Source organism: Dryobates pubescens, chromosome 26 (assembly GCF_014839835.1).
Source record: "Dryobates pubescens isolate bDryPub1 chromosome 26, bDryPub1.pri, whole genome shotgun sequence".
Taxonomy (NCBI): Eukaryota; Metazoa; Chordata; class Aves; order Piciformes; family Picidae; genus Dryobates; species Dryobates pubescens.
Genome location: NC_071637.1, coordinates 14,486,651 through 14,514,574, shown reverse-complemented (window position 1 = coordinate 14,514,574; position 27,924 = coordinate 14,486,651). Strand labels below are relative to the sequence as shown.

General features: G+C 45.8%; 1 protein-coding gene across 1 annotated transcript in view; it reads right to left on the bottom strand.

Moving 5' to 3' along the window:
* PTPRT (protein tyrosine phosphatase receptor type T) overlaps positions 1 to 27,924 on the bottom strand; it is a 435,070-nt gene that overhangs the window by 71,292 nt on the left and 335,854 nt on the right. Inside the window, exons 12-14 of the mRNA XM_054173729.1 lie at positions 25,601 to 25,874; positions 15,736 to 15,772; positions 2,021 to 2,156 (exon numbers count right to left, since the gene is read on the bottom strand). Coding sequence (XP_054029704.1) covers positions 2,021 to 2,156; positions 15,736 to 15,772; positions 25,601 to 25,874 — 447 coding nt within the window. The remainder of the gene's footprint in view (positions 1 to 2,020; positions 2,157 to 15,735; positions 15,773 to 25,600; positions 25,875 to 27,924) is intronic.

Sequence of the window (27,924 nt, the reverse complement as noted above, 5' to 3'; positions counted from 1 at the left end):
ACAGCTCCCTACTGAGGACAGGTTGAGGGACCTGAGACTCCTTAGCTTGGAGGAGAATAGAGGGTTACCTCATTCATGTTGATAAAGATGTGAAGGGTGAGTGAGGGGAGTAGACTCTGCTCAGTGATGTCCAATGACTGGAAAAGGGGCAAGAGGGCCAAGCTGGATCAGAGAAAGTGCCATAGGAACATGAGGAAAAACTTTTTCACTGTGAGGGTGACAGAGCCCTGGAGCAGGCTGCCCAGAGAGATTGTGGAGTCTCCTTCTCTGGAGACTTTCAAAACCTGCCTAGAAGTTTTGCTGTGTGACCTGCCCAAGCTGAGCCTGTTCTGGCAGGGGGTTTGGACTGGATGATCTTTTGAGGTCCCTTCCAACCACTAACATTCTGTGATTCTAACAGATGCAAGGCACAAGGGAGCCTGGAAAGCAGAGGCTATGGGCAAGCCAGGGAGAAACAATGAAACTCAAACTTCAGCCTATTCAGCCCCATCCTTGAAGACAGTACATCTACTAGGAAGTGCTTAGGAGTATAAATGTAGGGTTGCAGTGTTCACTTTGATGGCTGCCCTGAACACAGCTTCCAGAAGCACACGAGACCAGATTCAGAGCCGTGTCTCTCTGTGCACCATCATCCTTCTTGTTAAGCACACACTGGGGAAAGGAGAGTGACTTAGAGCTGTTCAAAAGGATCATTACTCTGAAATGACATGTTTTGCCTGCTGGTGGCCTGAACTATAAATCCCCAACTTCTTGCCAGCTTCCTGATATATGCCAAGTGATTTGAATGACACCAGTTCCCAGGAACACCTCGGTGTGTTTTAATGTCATGCGACTATCTCCTGAAACCCAGAAATCCTACAAGCCATAGCAATGTACAAGTTAAACACAGTGATTGCCACTGAGCTTCACTGTGATATTCCAAGCTCCTCTGAAGCTCCAAACAAAGAGAAAAAGTCACCAGGATGTGTAAAATAAAAGCCCATGCAGCTGAGCCTCCTACATCCTCTGATGGGTTCCACGAAACCAACCCCTCTGGCAGACCAGTGCTAGGTTTCACACAGCACTATCAGCTTAATTGCTCTGTTGAACACAGAACCATAGCATGGTTTAGGTTGGAAGGGACCCCCAAAGGTCATCTAGTCCAACATCTTGCTGTGCTTCCTGCTCTTCTCATGTCTTGGCCATCAGACATGAGACTCTTAGTCCTCATTAAAAAGCTGCATACTCAAGGCTGCAGAGGAAAGCTCAGAATGATTTATTCCATCAGGATTAGAATGTAAAGGAAGACAGCAAAAAGAAGGATTATAGTTTGGAATTGGACAGGCCATTTTGGCTCAAATCCTCTGAGAACATGCAACCTGATTTAAGGACTCCTGAAGGAATATGTCAAATCTGTTAAAATTGGTCAGAGATAGGGATTACTAAAAACATGTCCTGACCCCAGACTGTATTGCACAACCTGAAAACCCTGCCTGTCCTCCACCTTGATATGGACACTGAAGGGACACAGGTCACTGGGTGTGCACATGTCCCTTTGTTACTCTGTCCTGCTGCTTGGGGATGTTCTGCTCAAGAGGCTTCTGGATTTTATTTAATCAGTTTAAGGTAACAACCTAAATCCTAATCCAGAATAGGGAGCTGAATTTTCATAGAAGGAACTAATCCTACACCCTACACAGCCCCAAATCTCTTTTTTTTGCTACCAACAGCAGTTTAAAGAACTTATTTACAGTGCACCCATGACAGGCTGTCTGATCCTATTTACTCAGTCTTACACTTAAAGGGGTCACACAAGCCTGGAAAGTGTCACATTCTTCACTCCAGGGAAATGCAAGTCACAATTACCCTGGAGTTAAAACTGTCCAGATGAAATCAGAACTGACCAAAGCCTAATCCTCTTTGGGGGCAAAGTCAAAGGGCATTTTCTCCACAAAACAACTTCACACACATTTTGGTTTTCTTGTTGCAGCTTGTTCTTACTAACTGGTCCTGTCCTCTCTACTCCACAGCAGAAACTTACCTTCTCTTGATGGTAAGCATGGCTCCCAAGAGGATAATGACAAACATCAGCAGACCAGCTATAACTCCAGCCATTTTCACCGTGCTGTCAACTTGTTTTTCTGGTTCCACTGCATTGGAATTCTGGGTGGAAGCTCCTTAAAAGATGGAAGGAGAGGAAGGAGGAGATAAAAAGAGAATTTGTAGAAAAACTGTGCAGTGATCCACCTTAAAAATAGTCATTTGAAAGCCTAACAACATATCTACAATCAAACTGCAGCAGACAATTGTCCATCTAAACAAATCTGCCTAATGATAGGTAATTCAGAGCAGCCAGAGGGTGTAAAATCCCAGTGTAATGCAGCCAAGTCTGATGTTCCACCTGTATTGCACTGTAGTGGGGAACTGACTCTTCTGAAGCACTCAGTACACACCAAGAAGCAGGACTATTCCAATCAGTTGTAATTTTCATCTCCAACAGCTTAAGTGGAGGTGCAATCCTTACTCATTGAAATAAGGAATGGAAACATTTGCAGTAACCTCTCTCACAATACTGCTTGCAGGAACTTTTTGTCTTCTAAAATCAGAAGGCATTTGTATTTCTCATATATATATATATGTGTATATATGTAACACATTTACACATGTAACACATTTACACATGTAACAAGCACTCATCCATCACAGAGCACCCTCCACATCACCTAAAGTATTCCATGCAGCCCAGAGAGACAATATAAATCCTATCTGGATTTTCTGGGGTTGTAAGAGCAGAGCCTACACACCTAATAATGAAATATATTTAGGAACATTATTTGGACAACATTTCTTCTTTTATTTCCTAGTAGTTATCTATCGTTAAGGGTCTTTTGCCCCTGCAATAACTGAGGAACTTGTAGAATTCTGCCCTCTTCCCTGCTGCTTATTGCCTTACATTATAGTGCTTATGATAGATCTTAGCTCTGTTGACTTCATTACTTGCTGCATACAATTTTTTCCAGAGAGAGCTTAAACCACCCAAGCTTGATTTAGAAAGCCCCACAAGATTTGAATCATGGCTACTCTAAAGACTAAAGAAGCCTTATCTTTAGTGTATTCCTGATGTGCTTAATTATTCTTAGAAATATCACCATTGCACATGATGAAGTTAAATGAATTCATGTTACATGAGATCACAATCTTATCTTGGGCTCCACTTTCACTGTTGGAATCATCAACTCTTCCCCTGCATCTTAACCACAGCAGGAAAGGGAATCAAAGGTGATCAGCATGTGCTGTCATCAGAAGATGACCTGGGCTAGTGGAAGGTGTCCCTGCCCATGGCAGGGGGGTTGGAACTAGATGATCTTTAAGGTCCCTTCCAACCTAAAGCATTTAATGAAATCAGTTTCTTGGGGAAATAATATTCACAGAATGCCAGCTTGGTGGGGCTTGGAAGGGGCCTCTGGAAATAATGTAGTTCAACCCCTCTCTGCTAAAGTAGGGTCTCCCAGAAAGGTTGCCCAGGATCACAATGCCCAGGTGGGTTTGAAATCTCCTCAGAGAAGGAAACTCCACCATCTCTCTGGGCAGCCTCCTCCAGGGCTCTGGCACCCTTACAGGAAAGCTTTTCTTCATGTTTTAACTTGTATTCTTCACAAACATCCAGTTTGTGCCTGCTGCTCCTTGTCCTGTCACTGGGCACCACTTGAAAAGTGTCTGGCTCCACTCTTTTGCCCCCCACCCTTTAGCTCTTGCTGAGCATTGATCAGATCCCCTCTCAAGCTGCTCTTCTCCAGGCTCAACAGCCCCAGGGCTCTCAGCCTTCCCTCTTCACAGAGATGCTCCAGGCCCTTCAGCATCTTTGTATCCTCTGTTGGACTCTCTCCAGCAGTTCCCTGTCTCTTTTGAACTGGAGAGACCAGAAGTGGACCCAGTGCTCCAGCTGTGGCCTCACACTGTGCTGTCACCTCCATCCTCCAATCTACCAGATGGGTTTGATTATGCTGGGCTGTGGCTTGTTACTACAGGCAATGTGTGACCAGTGTGCTTTCATCTGATATTCCTCATCCCAAAGTAGCCTGCTGCAGTTCTGGAAGAGAATAAAAGCCTCTTATCCATCCTGACACCTACACACTGTGGTGACTGAAACACTTGAATCATCTGTGTTACTCTTTCCATCTATCTTGGCAAAGGCCAACAATTCCTTCAGGCCACTAGTCCAACCATTTGTAAGTTGTCTCAGCTAATAGCACCTAGGAACTGATAATATGACAGCATCAGTAAATTCCTGGGTCTTGGATCCTTAAAGCTGTCTGATGCAACATGACCACACAAGTCCCAAGCCATTCTTCTTTGTAGAAGCCCAAATCCGCCAGGGTTGCTCCTACTCCCACCAGCAGCTGAAGGTAAGGAGAATGTTTTTGCTGTGGCAGAAGGAGGTCTCTGAGCTGCTGCTGTACTTGCAGAAGGTGACTTCTGCTGCTCCTGAGAGTAACACACTTCTAGGCTTCTGTTTTGTCTCTCCTTTATCAGTGTGCAGGCAGATCTGACACCCCCTGAGCACAGAAGCCCATAAAAGCTGCTCCAACAGCCTTTTCCTACAAATATCTGTAAATCCACTTGGAAAGCTCTGCACTATTGTACGTGAGGGGCCACCTTCTTCCTTCTCCAAACCAATGTTTCTATACTGCTGACATTAAAAGGGAAAGGAAATAAACTGCAACCGTATTTTCTAGCGATTACTTCCACCACATTTCCTGGAATAAATTGTTCCTTGTAACCGAAGCTGGATCCTGGAATAATAGGGTATAGAACAGGTCAGCAGTGTTATTACTGTGTGTATTTCAGCAGCACCCAGAGCCCCTGCTAAGGCCAGGACTCCATTACCTATACTAACAAGAAGCAGGACAATTTTCTGCCCTAAGCTTCCTTTCTAAATAAGGAAGGTAGATGATAGAACACAGAGCCAGAGAAGTGAGGACTGTAGGTCCTTGGACTCCCTGTCTGAGCATTATCTGCCAGACCAGGCTCCTGCTTTCTGAGATACATTTAGGTGCTGTACAAGATGCACTTCCCCTGAGGCTTGCCCAGTGGCATCAACCTGCCTTTCACAGGCATCACCCAGCACTCCAATTCACACTCACAGCTCAACAGTTTAGTCCTCTCCCACCAACCTCATTTACTTTGCTTTCCCAAACCCCATCCTGGAGATATTCAAGGTCAGGCTTGACAAGGCTTTGAGTAACTTGATCTGATCTTGAGTCCTGTGTCCAGTTCTGGACCCCTCAATTTAAGAAGGATATTGAGACTCTTGAATATGTCCAGAGAAGGGCAACGAGGCTGGGGAGGGGTCTGGAGCACAGCCCTGTGAGGAGAGGCTGAGGGAGCTGGGGTTGCTTAGCCTGGAGGAGAGGAGGCTCAGGGGAGATCTTCTTGCTCTCTACAACTACCTGAAGGGAGGTTGTAGCCAGGTGGGGGTTGGTCTCCAGGCAAGCAGCATCAGAACAAGAGGACACAGTCTCAAGCTGTACCAGGGGAGGTTTAGGCTGGAAGTGAGGAGAAAGTTCTTCCCAGAGAGAGTTGTTAGCCGTTGGAATGTGCTGCCCAGGGAGGTGGTGGAGTCACCATCCCTGGAGGTGTTCAAAACAAGATTGGATGTGGCATTTGGAGCCATGGTTTAGTTAGTCATGAGGTGTTGGGTGACAGGTTGGACTTGGATGATCTCTGAGCTCCTTTCCAACCTTATTGGTTCTATGATTCTAATGGAGGATGTCCCTGCTCACTACAAGGAGGTTGGACTAGGTGGCCTTCAGAGGTCCCTTCCACCCCAAAGCATTCTGCCATCTCTCCCCGATACCGGTGCAGTTGTGCATCACGAGGCCACAAGTGAAGCAGCTCATCAAATCTGAAGGCAGGCTCCCCTTGGGCTATTTCTTTGGTGTAATTCCATTAAAAAAAAAAAATGAATTCCCCCAACAGTATCACAACACATGACCTCACCACCTCCTCCAGCTGCTGAAGACTGCACACAGCAGAGGCCTATGGCTGCAATGAGACATTTCCCTGCCTTTAAAAAAGTAATCCCAAAGAATGGAAGGAATGATGGGAACCAATAGCTTTCAACCACATTCTAAGCCAAGAGAGCAGCAAGACAAAGCAGTTCTGGAGAGGAAGAGAGAGAAGACTAATTTTTTTTTAATGAGGGATTATCAGGCATCCAGGTTGAATGTGTAGGAAGATGAAGGTAAGCACACAGCGAGGAACCAAGATTAGCATTACTATACTGAATGAGAACTGAAAAATAGCACCAAGGGGATAATTGATTCTGGAGATTCCAGGCAAATCCACCACAAAGGCTCTGCTTTCCCCCCCTGTTTTCCTTCCTCTCTCCTCAGAGCAGAAGCACTTCATTTGTGCTAAAGGTAGACAAATGGCTCCCCCAGAATGAGAAAGGTTATCACATGGACTTGAGAGAAGAGTTCAAAGAGCAGCTGTTGTGATGCCTACAAGCGATGCAGTGGTTCAGAGGGTGACCTTGTGTTTCCATTTGAACTCTCCTCTTCTGCAGAGATGTTTGGAAACAAGCTTGAAATTATTAAAATGGAAAACAAGCAAGATTCCCATTATCAGAAGTTCACATTTACAGATGTGACTTATTTTTCATGTGGTCCCAAACAGACACAGGGAGATCAATCTCCCAGCTGATAGAGGCATATCTTCACGGCATGTGACAATGCTATGGATGGAGAGGGAGCTCCTCACACCCCATGAACAACAGCTAATTAACCTTAGCACCAGCCAGCCTCCTCTAAGCAGTTACTCTGCTCTCATTATGCTTATCATTAAAAATCCACAGCCACACCAGCTGCAGAAGTTACAAAAGCAGTGAGCCAAGTCCAAAGGTGGGCACCTAACAAATACTGAGATAAGGCCACTTCTAGAGCCTGGCTGGCCAAAGGTGCTCCAAGTACCACAGAGGTCTATGAAATCACAGAATGGGTTGGGTTGGAAGGGACCTTTAAATTTCATCTAGTCCAATCCCCCTGCAGTCAGCAGGAACATCTCCAGTTAGAGCAAGCTGCTTAGAGCCCTAAACAACCTGACCTGGAATAGGTCGAGGGATGGGGCATCTACCACCTCTCTCTCTGGACAATGTGAGCCAGTGTCTCACCACCCTCAATGTAAAACCTGTCTTCCTTCTTTCAAGTCTGACTCTCCCTCTTTTAGCTTCAAGCCATCACCCTTTGTCCTGTCACAACAGGCCATGCTAGAAAGATTGTCCTCCTCTTTCTGACAGAGCCAGTATAAACCATGCCTGATAAGCCTTGGCCCTGGAGCTGGGTGAGCAGCATGCAAAGCAGGACACTCCACATCTTCCAGCAGAGAGGGAGTCAGCTGGGCAGGGCACTGGGGAGCCTGTGTGTACACTCTGTGTGTGCTGCACACAGGTCTGGCAAACTTCCTGCACTTTGTAAAGTTGAAGCAGCACTTTCAGACATGCTTTGAATGAAGATTTGCCTTCTTTACAGTGATATTAGGAAGCAGTCTCTTTCACACCTACCTCTCTTGTGACATTGGCTTTCACATAGTTTTTTACATGTCCAGTTCCTGGAAGAAACTGAGAAGCTAATGCATCAGTAACAACCCTGGGTTTGAACACTGGATCATTGAAAGACCTATTTAAGGAAGCAGAGGCACAATGTATTTGTGATAGCCTTAGGTTGTTATGCTTCTGGCAGTGTTATTTAAGGATATTGACAATGGTAATATCCATGAAGAACTTTTCAAGTGATGGACAGTGCCTGACTAGCAGCTGATACACCTAAGAAAGCATCTCCAGATATCAGGAAATAGAGAAGACTACCCAAATAAGGTGGTGTAAGTGTATGAAAGTGAGGAACATTTAATGCTGCTGTCCTCTAAAACCCAATGGCCCCTCTCCTGCTCCTCCCCCTGTGCTGCTCCCTCCTCTGCCCCATCTCTCAACCCCTGTGCAGACAGCTTCAAAGCACATTCAGACCATTCTTCCTGCCAAACACAGCACAGGCCCAACAACATCCTTTCACACCAGGCAGGTGCTGTAAGGGCACAATAAGCCCCCACAGCACTCCAGGTGAATCCATACCTGGTTTGATTCCAGGAGGATTTGACTCACCCAGTGATCATCAGTTTTATTCTGTTCTGAGGTGACCCAGCACACCCCGGCAATGGATGCTCTGAACTACAGAGGTGATGTTTTCAGTCTGCTCTTGCTAATCTATCTCACATTTTAAGCACTGTGCCTTCTCCCTCCCACTACCTATATTAATTGGTGAGCCCAAGACAACTGTCTGTCAGTGAAGCAGAGCTCTAGGGTAGACAACCTCCTCTAGGGACTGGGCTAAGGTTATCAGAATCAGGTCACTTGTGACCTCATCCAATTTTGCACTGGGGTCCTCACTAATTCAAAGTTGGTTCATGATCTCCCTGGGTTAGAGAAGCCCCTAAAGTCAACCTTTTGAATCCCTTTAATTAAGTCTGCTATTAACAATTAATTATGGTGATACACAAACTTGTGCTAAAAAAATATAATCATTTTTTAGAAGGCAGAGATTGGTCCAAGGGAAAAAAAAAAAACAAACACCAAACCCCAGGATTTTCCTGCATTCAACTTAAAAAGTGTGATTGCAACACTGAAATAAATAGCACAAAACAGAATAAACCTGTCAAAGGAATAACATCCCAGTGTGTAGCAGGAGACAGAATGCAACAGCAAACAGATCTGAAGTGGGATTAGATCTGTTTGTAAAACACATTACCTGTCTACAGAACCAGAACATAGCTCCAAAAACAACAGAGCCCTTGTAAATGAATTTGAGGGAGCAAAACCTCCTTGTGAGGGGCTTGGAGCACAGCCCTATGAGGAGAGGCTGAGGGAGCTGGGGTTGCTTAGCCTGGAGAAGAGGAGGCTCAGAGGAGACCTTATTGCTCTCTACGACTACCTGAAAGGAGGCTGTAGCCTGGTGGGGGTTGGGCTCTTCTCCCAGGCGAGCAGCACCAGAACAAGACGCAGTCTCAAGCTGTGCCAGGGGAAGTTTAGGCTGGATGTTAGGAAGAAGTTCTCCATAGAAAGAGACATTGGCCATTGGAATGTGCTGCCCAGGGAGGTGGTGGAGTCACCATCACTGGAGGTGTTTAGGAAGAGACTGGATGGGGTGCCTGGTGCCATGGTTTAGTTGCTTAGATGGTGTTGGGTGATAGGTTGGACTCGATCTCTGATGTCTTTTCCAACCTGGTCTATTCTATTCTACCCTATTCTATTCTACTAAAAGAACAGTTTCCATATGCAGCAAGCCTGTGTGTGAGCAGTAGGAATTTTTCCCCCCCTTTTCATGTTCTACCAGGGTTTTTTGCAGTCTCCTCCCTGATCACCTTTCAGAGCCAGGTTCCTTTCTGAGGCTGCAGGATCACTAAGCACTCATCTCCCAGGAAGTTCCTTTCTTCAGTGCTATAGCACTACAAAAAAAGCAGGACCATTTCTCTCAATCTTAAAGGCATTTGAACTCCAGAGTAATCCTGGTCCCTTTCTTTTTTTTGCTCCTGTATCATTACAGCTGCCCTCATGTGTACTTAAAATAATGCTTGGGTGAGGAAGTCCCAGCTCAGTGGGAACATAACCATGCAGCATGGGGAGAGGAACATCACTATCAGAAATGAATCCATCCCCAAACGGAGAAACTAACTTTCCTTTGCCCTCCCTTTTGTCTTACTCACACACAACTCTTACATCCCAAGAGGGTGTTCTATGCACATCAGGGTGAAGTAGGAGAAATTCTGTCCACAAGCTGACAGGGTTTCCTCTCTATATTTAAATTTTGTGGAGTATTGATCCCATTGACCCCATTGTCACACAAGGGAATTTGGTGGCACAGACCTTCAGAGTCATTCTGATGGAAACTGCAAAACCCTGGGGAAGCTCTGAACCTCCCCACTAGTGATCTGTGAATGGGTTACCCAACGCTGCTGAGGCTTGATTCTGCAATGTCTCTGGCTCCAGCAGCAGTTTCTATACAGAGGCTTGGCAGAATCTGGTTTTTATTTTCCTGTCATGGTTTCCTCACCAGCAGGACTCAGCTGCCTAAGAGCAAGTGTAACTATCAGCCTCAGAAAATGCCGCAGCTGTTTAAATTCAGGAACAAAAGGTCATCTCCAGGCACGATCAGGGAGATACTCAGCCTCTGCAGAGGGCCAGCAAGGGATCCATGGGGCTCTTCAGTCGCACTCAAGTGCTGCTATGGAGACTGAAGTGGTGTTTGGACCTCCAGATGACCCTCTGTACATGCAGACCTCCACAAGGACTGTGCCGTGTGAGGAGTGCCCCCCCACACACACTCCTTGCACTGTAGTCAGAATAAATATCTCCCATGCAAACCACAGATGAAACAAGAAGTCATGATGTTGCTGCTGCTGCTCAGACTTCTGGAAGCCTGAACAGTTCTCCTTTTTCCTGGCCTGATAATCACCTGTGCTCAAGAGGCTGGGCGGGATTCGCGTGGTCGCCTGTTGCCTACCTATTACTGCTAAGAACAAGCAAAATCGTTCCCAGGCAGCATGCACAAGGAGAAAAAAAAAACACACACAAAAGGAAACACATAAAAATGTACCTCCTCATGACTATTAAAGTTCCATTCTTTCATTTGCAAGAACTCACATTTTCAAGAAAGAAGAAATGACTATCAGGAGATAAGGAAGCGTTAATGAGCGCTCTGCCTCGGTTTCAATTACACTGTGAAATTAATTTAATGCACTTTAAGAACACGAGAGGTAATGGCTTCTCTTGGTAAGAGAGGTTGCCATTTGCTCTAAGAAAGTGTCCATACAAATAGGTTGCTTAAAGACAGGGAGAACAAGTCAGTTAACTCAGAAAGAATGGGACAGATTAAACTGTGCCATCGAAGCAACCAAAGTGGCAAAAAGCAAGAAACAAACTGGCTGAATGCAAATTGCATGGCAGAGAGCTGGTAGATTGAGGTTTCATTGGAAACTTGGGGTTTAAAGAGAGTTTTATGCTAATGACATGCATCCAACTGAGGTGACATGGCTCCAGTAATCTAAAAGAGAGGAGGAGCCCAGGTGAGGAGAGATGTCGTGGCTGGAAGTGGTGAGACATCTGAGAGCAATGAATGTGAAAGCAAATACACAAGGAGATACAAAAGGGTTGTGGGCTGAAAACAGGCTGGGAAAGTGTGAAATGGCTACAGAGACTGGACAAAGGCAGAGAGCTTTCTGATGGGCTGTCAAATGCCACTCAGCAAAGGCTGGTGAGGAGTCCTTGCAACTGGCATCAGCCAGCTTTTACACTGAGCCACTGGATGGAGGGAAATGAGCTCAACAGATGTGCTTGCTCATTTAGGATAACAGAATCATAGACTTGTTTCAGTTAAGACCTCTAAGATCATTGAGTCCAACCAACAACCTAAGATTACCAAGGCCATCAAACCATGTCCTGAAGTGCCTTATCCACAAGTTTCTTGAACACCTCCAGGGATGGTGACTCCACCACCTCCCTGGGCAACCTATTCCAATGCCTGCCCAGTTGGGTAACTACTAGCTCTGCTTTGGAGGATGTGCTACTGGTGTCACAACCTTATGCCTGACACGATGAACTTCTCCTCCCCTTACATTTAATAAGCCAGTATGCAAAGGTTTGAAAGCTCACTCTTTCTTTATCACAAGAATCAAGTTCATCCTGAACAGGAGCAGCAGGCAGAAACCTATGACTTGGAGAGATGGAGGAGCTCCTGCAGGTACTCAGATCAAAAGGAAACCATCTGAGCAGTCTATTTCTTGCTAAAAAGGGAGGAGAGAAAACTGAGAAATCTCTAGAACTCCCTTTAATGGACTCCAACACTTTGTAAAGGGTTGTCTGCTTTCATTTGTTTGGCTTCGAGGCAACGGGATGCACAAAGCAAACTGCCTCCCAGCCTGCCGAAGTAGCAGCAGTGGAACAGCCTCGTGTGTCTCTCAAGTAATTAAAGCTCCTCTGCTTCTGAACAGGTGCCTTGCAGCAACACCCAAAATGTGTTAGGATCCCCCAGTAACACTCTGCCTAACACATTTTATTGCCTAATTACTCCCACACTCGCATTTAGTGCCCTTGTTAACCCAGTACTTCAGGAGCAAACTTGCCTTGCTTAAACATGTCTCGATCCTAATCTTCCTGTCACTGGTGTAAATCAGAACTGATTTCACTACTGCTAATGGAGCTACTGCAGTGTCAAATGGCTGGGAATGGAAAAAAATCAAGTCTATATCCCAAAAAGAACATTTAGTCTGGCACCAGCAGTGTGTATTTATTTTCCTGCATCAAAACAAAATATGCTTTCTCTCTGGTACCAACTCAACACAGAGCTTTTAAGCTGTCAATGCTCAGATTAGCCACAACTCCAAGAAAAAAGTGTTGTGGCTTTTTTTTTCCCCCTGATTCTTCTCAAAGACCTTACAGCAGCGAGCTTTGCTAGCAGCTCAGATGAGTGAGTTTGAGCCAGGCTACAGGTTTGCTCATTCTAGCCTCAGAAAGACAAGAATGCAAATAAAGGCAAGAACAGGGCAATGCCATTAAAGATAATCGATAACGAGCAGGCAGAAGACAGCACAGCCACAGCAGGTCATCTAGAACACCCCAGCTATCAGCCTGTGATCAGGTCACAATGTAATTACAGCTCTGTGAGTGTCTCTGTCCACTGCTGTGCAGCAGAGAGAAGGTAGGTGGCCACCCCCCTTCAGGCTGACATGAAGTGTCTGAGTGGGAATTCAGTCTCAGGACCTATGTTAGTTTGAAACTAGGGGGAAGCTCCAAACCATGGAACTATATTCAGCTCTTACATGCTTCATGGAATCATAGATTTGTGTCAGTCAGAAAAGACCTGCAAGATCACCGAGTCCAACCACCAACATAAGACCACCACGTCCCAAAGGGCCATGGCCACACATTTCTTGAACACCTCCAGGGATGGTGACTCCACCACCTCCCTGGGCAGCCTGTTCCAATCCCTGACCACTCTTTCCACAAAGAAATTTTTCCTAATCTCCAACCTAAACCTCCCCTGGCACAATTTCAGGCCATTTCCTCTCATTCTATCACCTGATACTAGGGAGAAGAGACCAACCCCCACATCACCCCAACCCCCACATCACCCCAACCCCCACATCACCCCAATCCCCTTTCAGGAATTTGTAAAGAACAATGAGGTCTTCCCTCAGCCTCTTCTTCTCCAGGCTAAACAATCCCAGTTCCCTCAGCTGCTCCTCATGAGACCTGCTCTCCAGACCCTTCAGCAGCTTTGCCCACAAGTGTCAGCAGTGGAGCATACTGTCATGTTCTCAAGACTCCAGATGCACTTGTGATGCTACCTTGCCTATGACCTTCAGACAACATAGACCTTTGAAGAGCTAAAACTGCAGATCAATCAGCCTCTGCTGCACATAACTCCAGCATCCTTGCTAATGGTCAGGCACTGAGAAATACAACTCTGTGATTCAGAGAGCGAGGACAAGAGAAAAACGGAAGGAAAGCCCCCAAAACCTTCCAGGATTTTCACACTCCCCATAGAGAATTCTATTATCCACATAAGAATTCCATTTAGCCAGTGAGAACAGACACTAGAACTGCCATCATTTCTTGACCTTTTCCACTCATTTCAATCAGGAAAAATCCTAAAGAGTAAGATCACCAAAAAAACACCCAACAGTGGCTCTAGGTATCCACAGGCTCTAGACAGCCTTTTATATCTCTCATCAAATTAATATTGGGAAGAGATCCTTTTTCAAAGGGACACAACATTCATCAACAACAGAATGAAGGCAGATTATTGACTCTTCCTGGTAACCTAACAGGTCAGTGAAAATTAAACCAGTTTGTGGAAGTCAGCCCAAGGTCAAACACTTATGTGACACTTTTCTGAAGTACCCAAATCAGACAGTGCAAACCAAGAGGTCACTCATCAATGGGACTTTGCAAGCTACATAGATTTGGGGTGCTTTTTCCTTTGAATAATCACATAGCAAATATCTTTCCTGCTAGCATGACAATATCTCTTCCACCAGCTTCAGAGTAAGGAGCAGCTGAAGCACAAGAAGGTACAGGTTTCCAGAAATGAATGAATCCAGCTTCTCTGGTCTCATAAGAGACCTCTAGTCATGCTCTGGGGAAACCTTAGGGAGACTCATTTCATCCATACTGGTCTTACCCAGTACTGCTCTCTCTCTTTCTCCCACCAGAAAGCCAAAATACAGTATTTGAAATGGTCACATCACTAATAGCTGGAAAAGCTGAGCTGGAAGGCGGGGAGGCTGGGACATAGAGAATGTTGGTAACCCAGAGAAATGAATTAAATAGAAATGGTACAAGGAACTTTGAAAAAGGAAAGCAACAAGAGGACAAGTGGAGCACCAGAGCCACAGATGGAAAGGGGAAAGGGGGAGAAATGGCTCATCCTCCTTGGCTTGCAGTGGTGACACAACTGCTTACAGCCCCACCAGTTTACCTATCAGGTCTCAGCAGCAAAACCAGTTGCAGAGATGGGAACTTCATGCAGCATCTGCCATCACAGTGCGTGGCTTTCTGTACCAGACTGGAGGATGTCTTCACAAGAAGATGGAAAATCGTCTTCTGCTACTCAGCTATTGGCTGGGGCTTCTTTGAACCCTACAACTCCTCTGAATGTGCAGATGTAGAAGTGATCAAGAGAAAGCATCCAGAACTCATTAACTTCCTCTAGTGCCACCAGACAGGAGTGAGAGGAATGGGAAAAACGGGCTGATGCCTCAAACTCATGGGCTCCTGCCAATTTTGTCTTGCTCTCAAAAGACTCCACAGGCAGTAATGCAGTTATTTCACCTTAGAGGAAAGCAGCAAGAGCACAGGATGGAAACCCTAAGTTGTAGAAATGGAGAGCTACCTGTAGCAGGGCCTATGGCAATTATGCTATCACCTCCTTACAGCTCAGTTTGAGACTGCGACATGCGTTGAGGAAGTCTTTTTATAGCTACTCCTCTGGGTTACAAGCAAATTGGTTTCTGACACCTTTGCTGACAAAGTAGCTCCTGGAGTGATTTAGAAGTCCTTAGAAGAGTTGTTAAAAGCAGCTCTAAGCTCCAAGAAGTAACCCAGACATTGTCAGTGCTGGTCCCTCAAGAGCTACACCTTGTGAAGCAACCTGGGGATCAGACCACTGCATCTTAACAATGCTTGTGTCAGGTTGGCTCAGTCTGGTTTATTTGACATATTAGTTTGGTCTAGTCTGAACTGACTAATAAAAACAAGAGAGGTGGTCTACCACTTTGTTGAATTATAGCATGAAAATGATGTGATGTAAGGACTGTGCCCTGCTGTGATCGAGGTCAGCCTTACACAAGACCTCCTCTTCTTTCTCTACTTTATCCAGTTGCAGAGAGGATGAATTTAAGGGGAAGTTAATGCTGCATTTTCAGTGATGTTCTGACAATAGTCCTCAGGACAGGAAGGCTGTCAGCAGAACAAGGAATAGAAGGAACCACAGAGAGAGAGAGAGAGACCCCACCTTAAAAAAAATAACAGAGTCCAGACGTATTGTGGAGTGGTTCTGGAAATTGTTGTTCTGCCTTTGCAATATTCCTTTAAAAAGGTTTAAAAAAGAGGCTTGTTCTTTGAGCAGCAACTGTAACCAGGTTATGTCACCACTGCAGCTTTTACATTATGGGCACTGTGCTTTGTAGGAAAAAAAGAGAGCCACGTACCTTTTGTTGCCAGCCGGACACAGTTGATTTTTGTTTCCTGAAAAACAGAAAAAGAAGGGAAAAAAAAAAAAAGAAAGAAAGAAAGAAAGAAAAAAAAAGAAAGGAAAAAAAAAAACACCATAAAGGCAAACATCAAGGTGTGTAATTTGTCTGTCTGCAATAAACACACAGCCCTTTTAAAAAGGGACGAAAGCAAATGAGCATTTTCCTTGCACTTCATCCCTGAAAACACCGGCAGCAGCTTTAGTTGCGTAAACCACTCTGTACTAATGGACTTGCCTACGCTGCTGCTGCTCTAACTGTTGAGAAGTTAAGAATGACAAGCTGTTTTTCCACACTCAGTGTGAGTGATGGGTCCCATGGAACTGCCTGATTAACTAATAGAATTTACCAGTGAAGTGACCTGCTCTGCAAGAGGCAGCGAGCCCTGGGTCAGAAGCACGCACAACTCTGCAGCTCGTTTTCATGCACCATTATGGCAAATTTTGCAAATTGGGTATTTATTTAAACACATGGCAAACAGTCATTGGAATATTTCAGCTCCCTGCTCTGTCTGGGAAGCAACCCAGCAGGCTGTACAGCTGGCTCTGCCAAACCGGCTTTTCAGACACAGCCCACATCAGCGCCTCGCTCATTGCGGAGCTGGGCTAAAACCCAACGCTTTTGTTCGGCCCACCTCAGAGCCTGCAGATCTGCACAAACAGCAGCTTGCATCCCAACAGCAATGTTGTATTTGGCTTAACTAATAGCTCAAACCTTCTCAAGCCACCTCTGCTGAAAACACAGCCTCTCTGGTGTCCCCAGGGCCTCATTCTACAGCCCATATTGGCACGGATTGCTTCTGCCCGGTGCGCAACTGCTGTCCAAACCTTAGCACGTTGCTTTGGTTCCAAAGCTGACTTTGTCAGGCAGTAATCTGCTGCAGGGTTTTGGTGGCACTTTATCTTTACAGATCCTCACACGTGTCTCAGGTGTACAGAATACTGCATAAATTACTGTCTGTGACAATGCCACATTAATATGGATGCTGCCTGTGTTCTGCGAGCCACAGCCTGGCAAATGCACCACTGAGAATCCCATTCCAGCCTCAAACAGCAAGAGGAACACTGTGAAAGTCTGGATTTGGAGAGCATCTCTTCCACCTGCAACAGATCCTCCTTGGGCTGAGCAGAAACACACCACCCCATCATGCCTTTCTCCTCAGGTTGTCCCACAGGAGGTTTAGGTTGGACACGAAGAACGATTTCTTTGCCAAAAGGGTTGTCAAGCCCTGGAAAAGGTGGCTCAGGGTAGCTGTGAAGTCCCCATCAGTAGAGGGCTTGGAAAGCTGTGGAGATGTGGGGCTGAGGGATGTGGTTTGGTAATGATCAGGCAGTGCTGGGTTAACAGTTGGACTTGATGGTCTGAAAGGTCTCTCCCAACCAAAACGATTCTATGATTCCTCTCTGCTGCACATAGGAAGGGGACAACTGCAGGATCCACACTAGGAAACAGTGGTTCCCTTTCTGTGCATGCCTCAAGACACTGGTCAGCCACACTCTCTGGATATAAGCAACCCTGTGTGTAGTCTAGAGAGAGATACTCAGAAGGACAAACTGTCTCTTTGGCTTTACCTTCAAATTCTCTTAAGGAACTCCTGGATCACCAAGGACACATCATGTCTGTTGAGGACATCCATACCCAGCTATACAGCTCCTCAAGGGGGACTGAAGCTCTGTTTATCCCAGTAAATCAGAGGCATCTCTCTCTGGTGCACTCACTCCTCTCCCTCGAAATTCATCTGCCTTATCCAACCTTAAAACCATCAGCCCCACAAAGTCAATGCAGCTGTACAGCAGAGCTCCCCATTCATCTCCGCCCTGAGCATAATCAGTTCCAATTGCAGCTACTCTGGAAATCCAAAATCTTTATTGCTAGTGATGATTTATGAAGCAGGAACAACCCAGCTTTATATTCAGACCACAGCCTTAGCACATAATGCTGGGAATCATAAGACAGAGCCTGCTGTAGTTTATGACAAGATGACCTGGAAAACAAAATACAAAAGATCAAGACAGCAGCTTTGCAGCCTTGAAGTGGGTGGCCACTTGCTCCCATTGTGTTGAGGAACATTTTCTTGTGTATTTGTCGCTCTCTGCTAGCTTCCAAGTGTAACAAAAAATCTGGAGAAATTAGTCAACAGGGGAAAAAAAAAAGATGAGGTGAGAAAAGTGAACCTGAGATCTTGTTAATGATGCTGTAACTGATCTCATTTGAGCATGTGCTCATTCCAGCACATTCCCCTCCCACGGGGTAATTGGAGAAGACAGGGTGCAGAGTGGTCTGTTTGCATCCACACCTACTAATTGCTGCATTTAGCACAGACAGCCATAGTCATTAGAAGCCCAGGATCTGGCACTGCCAAAAGCAAGGGCAATCAATCACTGGAGGAGCAAGACATCTGGACTTCAGAGCTTCAAACGGCATCTTCTGAGAAAGAAAACATAAAAGAAACCTGCACAGGCAGCAGGCAGCCAGACACTAAGGAGGCTAAAGTCTAAAGACTTGAACTAAGTCCATATTCCTGATTAGGGCTGATTATTCCATTGATTTCCATCGATCACCTCAAACTGATCAACCCACTGCTCATCAATTGGGTGTCTCATAGAATGAGATCTCTTTAAATGACCACTATTGCGTTTTTTTTTACTTGATGCTGAGAGTTGTGAGGTCAAATAACTGTGAGGTTGGATGAACATTTCAACCAAGGAAACCAATAACTAGACATTTTGAGATTAGTTTTTTTCCTCCAAAACCATTTTCTCACACCTGTTTTCTCAAGAATATTACTTTTGATTCAGCCAAGGTGCTTTCTAAAGTGAGATCCTTCTCTTTAGCCACTAGTAAAGCAGGAAGAGACAGCATAGGTAGTTCCCAGTTATTCATCCAGATGGCTTAGAGCCAGAAAAATAATGAAATAAAGAGATGATTCATAAAGTGTTAGAAAAATCAAACACAATTTTAGTCTCTTGTGATGTTTCTGAATGTTCTTTCCCGTGCTGTGACACCTAACTCCCATCCTATGGTCACAGCATCACAGAGTCGTTCTGGTTGGTAGAGACCTTTAAGATCGCAGAGCAACTGCCAGGTCACCACTAAGCTACGGTGCTCAGCACCACATCTACACAGCTGGGTAGGTGGTTGCTGGGATGGAGACTCCACCACTTCCCTGGGAAGCCTGTGCCACAGCTTGGCAACCCTTCCAGTGAAGAAGTTGTTTCCTTTTGTCCTCATTAAATCTCCCCTGGTGCAACTCTTTCCTATCACTTGTTCCTTGGAGGAAGAGATCAGTCTTGTGGAAGATTTACAAGGCTTTATGAGTGCATAACAACCTTAATGATGACCCAGACCCAGTTCAGCATAAGATATCTGTTAAGTTTTACAGCTGAAGTCACAGGAATAAGTTCATTTCAGGGCCCAGCAGCACTACTGCTTCAACTCTATCACTGCCAGGTTAAGGCAGACGTCCAAACACTACCAGAAAAATGTGGGCATATTTTAACCAAAACCCTGGAACAGGAAAACACCACAGCTCTTGATCCAACCTTCACTTCCCAACACACTTTCACATCCAGAAAGCTTGCTGCCTGTTAAGCCCATCTACATGTTTACTAGAACACATTTACATAAGTTTGTTTGCTGGAGCTTCCTTCCACATGAATAAAACATGATCACGGTGTTTCCTTGCTCAAGGCTGAGCCCTGACTGAATTTCTAAGTTCCTATACCATGGACACAGATCATATGAGGACTGAGTTTGAGAGAGCTGGCAGACACTTCTGGAGGGCAGGACCTACACTTGGAATCAGCTGGAGGCTCTCTGAAGAGGACAGAGTGTGCCGAGGAGCTGGGTAAACCCTGCCTGCCAACAGCCCCTGAGCCCGGTTTAGCATCCCTCTGAATCTTCAGCCTGGGTTGAAACACTCTTTTAATAGTTTGTTTCTCTTTTTTGAGGCAAGGGAGCTGATGCTCTCTACTCATCACTTGGGTTCCTAAACATACATTTCACTGCAGTACACTGGATGAGAACCAGAGATATTCTGCCTCTGTCTCTTCTCTGTGTGGATGGGAACAGCTTTCCTTAGAAGAGGGCTTTGAGGGCAGTAGGACATATGTTCATGTGACAGCTGCATCTTCACAACCTAAAGGGGCAAGGGACTTTTCTTCTTTTCCTTTTCTTTTAACATGACAGCTCACTGTTTACAGACTACAAACAACAACAAAAGAAGTGGAGCTTTTTCCTCCATCTGTTTTCACATGCAGAGTTTCTTCTTGCCTTTGCTAGTATCGTGACTTTACATCAGTTGAAGTGTTCTTGCCTTGTCTGAACAGCCACCTGCCCACACCAGTGAGACCTCCTGTCCTCAGATTGCCCTTCAGGTCCACACAGTCTAGCCCAAGGTCACAGAATCAGTATCAAGGGATCTCCAGACATTATTTAGTCCAACCCTCCTGCTAAAGCAGGGGCACCCACAGCAGCTTGCCCAGGATCACAATGTCCAGGTGGGTTTGGAATCTCTCCAGAGAAGAAGACTCCACAACCTCTCTGGGCAGCCTGCCCCAGGGCTCCAAAACCATAGAATCATAGAATCAATAAGGTTGGAAAAGACCTCAAAGAACATCAAGTCCAACCTGTCACACAACACTTCATGACTACTAAACCATGGCACCAAGTGCCACATCCAATCCCCTCTTGAACACCTCCAGGGACGGTGACTCCACCACCTCCCCGGGCAGCACATTCCAAAGGCTAACAACTCTCTCTGGGAAGAACTTTCTCCTCACCTCCGGCCTAAGCCTCCCCTGGCTCAGCTTGAGACTGTGTCCTCTTGTTCCGGTGCTGGTTGCCTGGAGAAGAGACCAACCCCCTCCTGGCTACAACCTCCCTTCAGGTAGTTGTAGACAGCAAGAAGGTCTTCCCTGAGCCTTCTCTTCTCCAGGCTAAAAAATCCCTCACAACAAGAATTCCTTCACAATCAGATGGAACCTCCTGGGTTCCAGTTTGTGCCCCTTGCCCTGTCACCATGCACCACTGAAAAGAGCCTGTGCCTATCCTTTTGTCTCCCTCCATTTATCTCTTGCTGAGCATTGATCAGATCCCCTCTGGGGCTGCTCTTCTCCAAGCTCAACAGCCCCAGGGTTCTCAGCCTTTCCTCCTCACTGAGATGCTCCAGGCTCCTATGCACCTTTGTAGCCTACCCTGGACTGTTGTCACTATTTCTCTGTCTCTTTTGAATCGGGAAGCCCAGAACTGATCCCAGCAATCCAGATGTGGCCTCACTATGGCAGAGCAAAGGGGGAGGATAATGTCCCGCAACCCATCAGGTCATGCTCTTCTTAATGCACCAGATGTGGAAACAGGGGCTTACAAAGAGTCAAGTGCTTCCACAGCTGCTTGCTTTCTGCCCTAGCAGCTCCAACATGAGATTACAAAGGAGTAAACATAAGCAAACAGAACTGCACACCCAAAATCCTACTGAACACAGAGCTCCTCAAAGCTGTTTAATAGTTCACAGAAGCAATGCAGGCAGCCTCAGTGCCACTTCATTCTTCAGAACATGGCTTGTGCTGAAGTACCTCACTGGTTTTTTTCTCATGGGCCATATCCAGAGGGATGAATGCCACCTCTCTGCTGGCAGCTCTATCCATACCTCCAAAATGTTCCAGAAGAAGAATGTTGTGTGCTGTGAGTAGACCTGTCAGCATCTAAAAATCCAGCTTGAAGTCCCCTGATAATAATGAACTGCCCGATTGTGCATGTAGTACAAGTCATTAGAGAGGAAAGAAATCAATAAAAACCTCTGTAGAGTCTATCATTCCCTCAAAAATAATATTCTCATTGATTCCCATGGTGCTGCTTTTCACACTTCTGGCCTGAAAACATCATTCACCTGTTGGAGCACCAGGCTGCAGGAGCAGCTGGCAGCATCCCCCGGCATCTCCAGCTGCCTTACAAAGGCTCCTGCCTCATCTCCCATTTAGAGGAGAAGTGGCCAACAGTTATTGATTGCCAGTGTGCAGATACAGATTTCATTTTAGCTCAGTGAGGTAAAGTCCAACTCCAGGAAGGATTTTTGGGAAGCTCCAGTTTCTGAGCTGCTCAGAAATGTCAGGATTCAGAGAGGTTTCACACAGCAGCCAAAGGCTTCTCCGCCTCTCACTTTGTTGCTGGATCATGAACCAGAGACTGTCACCTACAACGATCCAGATAAAGAACCTGGGAACAATAAAACCTGCAACATCCAACTCTGATTATTAAGTCAGGATAAGGGAAGAGGGTAAGGAGTAACACGGTGTTGCCACCCTGGCTTCACTTTTCAGAGGGACAAACGTTGCAAGGGCTGCTCTTTTAAAGGGGCTGAGCTCAGGGAAGTTTTGCAGACAAGGAAAACTTCATGCTCTATCAGGCAGCCATCTGTAGCAGGTGGCACCGGGACAACCAGCAAATATCCATTAACTACCTGGATGGCTGTGACAAGGTGTGTGGGGATCCTGCCAGAGCAGAGCCAAGCCAGCTGACCATTCCTCTTCCTTTGTCACTTCTTGTGCTAGCTCTTTCTAACAATTCAACAGTAACTAACTTCTCACCCTCACGGCTACAGAGCTCACAGCTTCTCTTTCCTTACTCTCCCTCTCCCTCCACCCCCCCACACACTTCTTGCTTCCAATTTTGACACATTTCAGCTCAGCATCTGGCTTTAACCAATCCCTAGGAGAGGAATTCACACTCTTTGGAAGCGTTTTGTCTAACAAAGCTGAACACTGCTCTGTTCCACACATGTTCTCTTTAGACCCCTGTCTGGAAGCAACATCAGGGTGACCAAACTTGCTGTTAAGTGGCCCAGGCAAAGAACTCAGCGGGCGAGAGGGATTCATTCAAACTCCCAAACAACAAGCACCCCGCTGCACAAAGGAAGGCAGAAAGCTCCGATCTGATTTTTCAGCAATCTGCCACTCTTGTTTTGCATCCAGCTGTTAATTACGTTCCTTTCACTGTAACAATCACGGCTAATGGCTGCAGAGCAGACGAGAACACCAAATAAGCACCAAGCCTCCACGTACAGAGGAGCTGAAACAATGCCGATCTCCTACAGCACTTCTCCCTCCTCCTAATCAAGGTTTTTGACCAAACACAGAATGTTTCTTCAAATCAAGCTGTCCCCAGAGTCCTGCATTTCCAAAGGAAGATGTCCTGGTTCACTGCACCAAGGTTTCTCTTTGCCGGTTCCAGGTGTGGAGAGAAGTTTCCATCATTCCACAACTGTCAGTGATTAATGAAACCATAGAGAACCCTAATTAAAAAATGAGTGGCAATGTTCTGTTACGTTTTCCAGGTGCAAGGGAACATAAGGCTGTATTTTAATTGTGCTAAATCGCTGTCCCAGATTTGCTGCAGAGGTTCAACACTATCAGAAATTCCACACTGCAGCCGTAACTATCAGTAGGCTTTATGGAGACCAGCCAGAGCTGCTAGGCTTAGAGACTTAAGTGAAAGCTCAGAACTTCTAAACACAAACTGCACCTGTGAACAGTGCTGGGAATGGAACACAACCTATCTTTGCAGACTCAAAAGGCTGGATGCAAATCAGACATGAATGTCTGAAATGGGGGGAGTAAGGATTTGATCAAGAATCAAGAAGCATCACACAGCTACTCCGCCGAAGATCCATAGTCCACTTCACACATTCCCTCCATGTTTTTCCCCCCTCAGAGTACTGCACTTTGAGGATTTAAGCAAATACTGCACCAGCTCTTCTGAGGAGTGGTTGAGGGAACTGGGGTTGTTTAGCCTGGAGGCTTGAGACCTTCTGGCTCTCTACAACTCTGTAAAAGGGGGCCGGAGTCAAGCGGAGGTTAGTTGCTTCTACCTAGTAACAAGTGATAGAACAAGAGGAAATGGCCTCAGGTTGCACCAGGGGAGGTTTAGATTGGACATTAGAAGAAACTTCTTGACTGAAAAGGATTTCAAATGCTGGAACAGGCTGCCCAGGGAGGTGGCTGAATCCCCATCCCTGGAGGATTTTAAAAGAGGCAGATGTGATGCTGAGGGACACGAGTTAGCAGCAGATTTAGCAGCGTTAAAGAATGGTTGGACTCAAAGGTATTTCCCAACTAAATTCTATGATCTTTTCCCTGAGTCCTTATCAACTCCTATGTAGAGTGTGATGCAACTTGCCAGCTACAGAGATCCAGAAACCACGTCATGCTCTGTCAATCCCAACCGCCACGGGAAGCCTGAATTTCCATTCATAGAACCCATTTATGGCATATTATATTATACTTAAGCAAATAAAACTTTTTCCTCCCTGGGGACCCATTCACTAGCAATTAACTATCACACAAGGGGGAACTAACTAGACACAGAGAGCCATATACATCTATTTCACAATTTGCCTTTATCAAGGCAAACCCAAAATGGAATTAATTGAGCAGCCGTGGAAGGAAGCTATCGACTAGAAAGGAAGCCAAGGTGACAAAACATCACAGTAGTGAAGAGATTTGTGCTTGCCAGCCACACAGCAGTCAGTCTGCAGGCAAATGGTGAGAAATGAAGGTAGTTAACCACCAAGATATGTTGTGAACATTGATTGGCATTGCCAGCCTGGTAAAGAACGCTCAGTGCTCTGACGTGCGGCTGTGGTTTGGGTATAAGAGTGCACTCGGTCTGCACCATCCCAAGTGCAGACCAAAGCCTACACCACTCACCTTTGATTGATTTTCTAATTTTGCTCTTTCAGAGGTGATGCCTTAGAGAATTTGTCTTTGTTACAGTTATATTCATGAAAGCAGTGGCAAACATGCTAATAACGGACTTGGCTGCCCAGCTCCTTGATGTCATCTTAATGCTCTGAGAGTCTTCATGAGGGTGGAGTGTCAAATTGTGTCATGTTATGGGAGAATGAAAAACAGCTAGAGAAGTAAAAGGGGAGGAAGTTAAATGACTACTTAGCCTGGATCTGGCCTGTACCTTGTTAGCTGAACTCACTGAAACAGGAGAGTTAGAAGAGAAGACCACAAACTATCCTAGGCTGGAATGGAAGAATTAAAGAGAGCTTCCCTTTTCCTGCCACAGACCTTTTGGAGCATTTTCTGTGTATCATTTGAATCTGGGAATAGGGCAGACTGTTTCCTGTGCAGTCTCCATTTTGAACTTACTATCAGAGTAAGCATATGCAAAAGTACAGACCCAGGTACTCAAAAGGTGTAAGCCAGACCTGCACCTAGTTCCCCCTGCAGCATGATTTACCTGAGCTGAAAATCCCAGCCCTAAGTGCAACACTATGATGTGATAAATTGCAAGCTCCAAGGTAATCCAACTTCATAGCTTTTGGAAGTCCTCATCTCATAACTTCTCCAAAATCATGAGCACTGTGAGCTGGAGACTTAGAAGATATTGCAATTCTCTCTTTTAAAAGCACAATAGCCCTTACTCTGAGTCAGGCATATGCAAGGGAAAAACACATCATCCAGATGCCAAAAAGCAGAGGGGAATGGACACAGGTTCCTCTCAAAAGACACAAGGTTAAACCTCCTTGCCTTCCCACACCTTCCCCGCTGCTCTAAGCAATTCATTCTTAAATCACAGTTTCACATGTGCTGTTACAGAGGCTGGCTTCCCAACAGGTTTCTCACTGGATCTAAGCATCAGAGAGAGACCTGAATGAAGGACAAGTAATGGCTTGCCTAATTTTCATCAAATTTCTGTAGGAGGCTAATAATAAGGAGGGGTTAAACTGGCATCCAGTGGAGAAAGAAGGGGAAAGATAAGGAGGACAGATAAGAGATGGTCATATGTACAAGCCCAGCTCCATTTTCTCTGCACTTACTCCATTTGCCTTGCTAAGAGCCTGGAAGTATATGCTGTAGCTTTTCAGGGGAGACAGGGGAGCATTCCAGTAGCCGTTGTAGGTTTTGTTGTCACCCACTGTGAATGGCTGTGTGACAGGCAGGTTGATAGGCTTCAGCTCAGCTGCAAAGTAGTGTGGAGAGTCGAGACTGGAAGCATTCTTGTAGCTCACTGGGACAGAGAAGCATTCAATGATGTCTGCGGCTCTCCGTGCTTTCTGCAGCTTCTCCTCCTTGACAACAAGTTGATAGACACTAGGAGGGAGAGAGGAAGGTAAGATTAGAACCCCAAGAGCCTTCAGTATTAGCCATGTTTCCACTAAAAAGAAAGGAAAAGAGTATAGCAAAGCAAGAAACACACAGCTAGGGCACCACAGCAAGCAGTTTTTGGCACACCAGTAAGAGTGGCAGCGGCCAATGGAAGTTACTGTGTGGGTAAGATGCTGATCACTTGCTACTGGTTTAATCAAGCTGCAGCTTGGTGAAAGTCAGGACAGATTTCAATCATGTCACTCTTTGAGAAAAGGAGTGATTAATAAAAAATCCAGCCTATAATGAATTCTTAATGCACTGAGTATTAGAAAGCAGATGCTGCCTTCTTCAGCCACCAAGCTGAAACATGAACTTGAAACACGAACTGCTTGCTTGGGCCAAATGGCCCCTGCAGGAGTGTCTTAGCAGGGGGCAATGGTGTCAGATCCCTTTGGAAAGCTTTTCAGAATGCAAGAACCAGTTTAGATGAAAAAAGATTCTCACATCTTCTTATAACCTAACTTTTTTTTGGTCCTCCCTTACATCTCCTGTTGGGACACATCCTGGGATGCAGCGTTCTCTATCATAAATTCCCAGTGGGAAGTCTCCTCCTGCCTTCCCTCACTAAAAGGCTGGCCTGTATACTGAGCAGGTGGCTTTATAGCTCTTCCAACTCACTTTTGTTTGAGGGAACAGCAACAAACTCTTTGCATTCTCTCCAGCTCTATGAAGTGTTAATCCTTTTCGATTCCTGCTAAGCTTTTGGCCTCCATGATAGGCAATAGCAACCTTGTTATTTCTAGCTTACTATTTCAGGCACAGAGAGGTTGCAAAGCATTCAAATGCACTCTGCTTATTTATTTTTCCCTCAGGCAGTTAACAAAGCCCTCAAGTTCAATGCTGCTCCAGCCGAGGCAGGTTTACTGTCTGCTTAACACCACTCACCCATGCGACAAAGAGAGATAGGGCTGCAGTCATCTTGCTGTTCGTCAGGACGGTCACAAGTGCTGCCCTCCCCTGTCTGCCCGAGCCTGCTCCTTTGTTTGGTGAGACAGGGGAGATCGATTAAAAGATTGGGAACGGCCAGCAGTGGATCAGGCTCATTGCTGCAGAAAGATTGGGCTGAAGAATTTCTAGCATAGCAATAGCTCATCAATGCCCCCGAGGGAAGCAAAGTTCTGGCACCTTCAGCAAGCAGGAGTGAGACAAAACCCAGCTCCTGCTTCTTGTGGCAGGCCCACGGATACCTGGCACGCTCACTGCTAACCAAGAGGTGCTGAGTGGAGCACTTGGAAGTCATTTGGCTCCCACTGGTAGACACAAACCCAACTAATCTGTAAGCAATGTACAGAAGCTGTCCTTAGGCAGGCTGCTACCAGCATTTGCTAATGCAGCAGGAGCACCCACATAACACAGGGACACATTGTCCTGTCAGCATTTGGGAAGCTTTCCTCAATCCTACAGGTCACTGGAGGCTTTCATAAAATATTTCAGACCTTCTCTGATATTAGTCTTGTGGGTTTTTAAAAGGATGAACAGGTGAGACCCTGGCCCAGGTTGCCCAGAGAGGTGACAGATGCCCCATCCCTGGAACCATTCCAGGTCAGGTTGGATGGGGCTCTGAGCACCCTCATCTAGTTGAGGATGTCTCTGCTGACTGCAGGGGTCTTGGAACAGATCACCTTTAAAGGTCCTTTCCAACCTGAACCGTTTCTGGTTCCCAGCAACCTTCCAGCTCCTGTCACTGCGGATGCAGCGGGAGCTCTAAGCAGATGCCCAACCCTCTCCTCAGCTTAGCAATGGAAACTTTCAGTTTGCCATTTTAGACATTGTTTACTTACAGACTATCTGCAGATTCTTCTTCTAACCCTTCTCTCTGACAATAATGATCCACACTCCTGGGAAAGGTTGCAATTTTGTCAGCAATGTGTAAAATTGTAGATGACATTTTCATGGGCATTTGCCATGTGCCTTTTGAGCTACAAAAGCTTGGTTTCTGTTTTATCTAGTCCTAAACACCGGTGTTTCCTGGTTATGTACAAATATGTAGTCA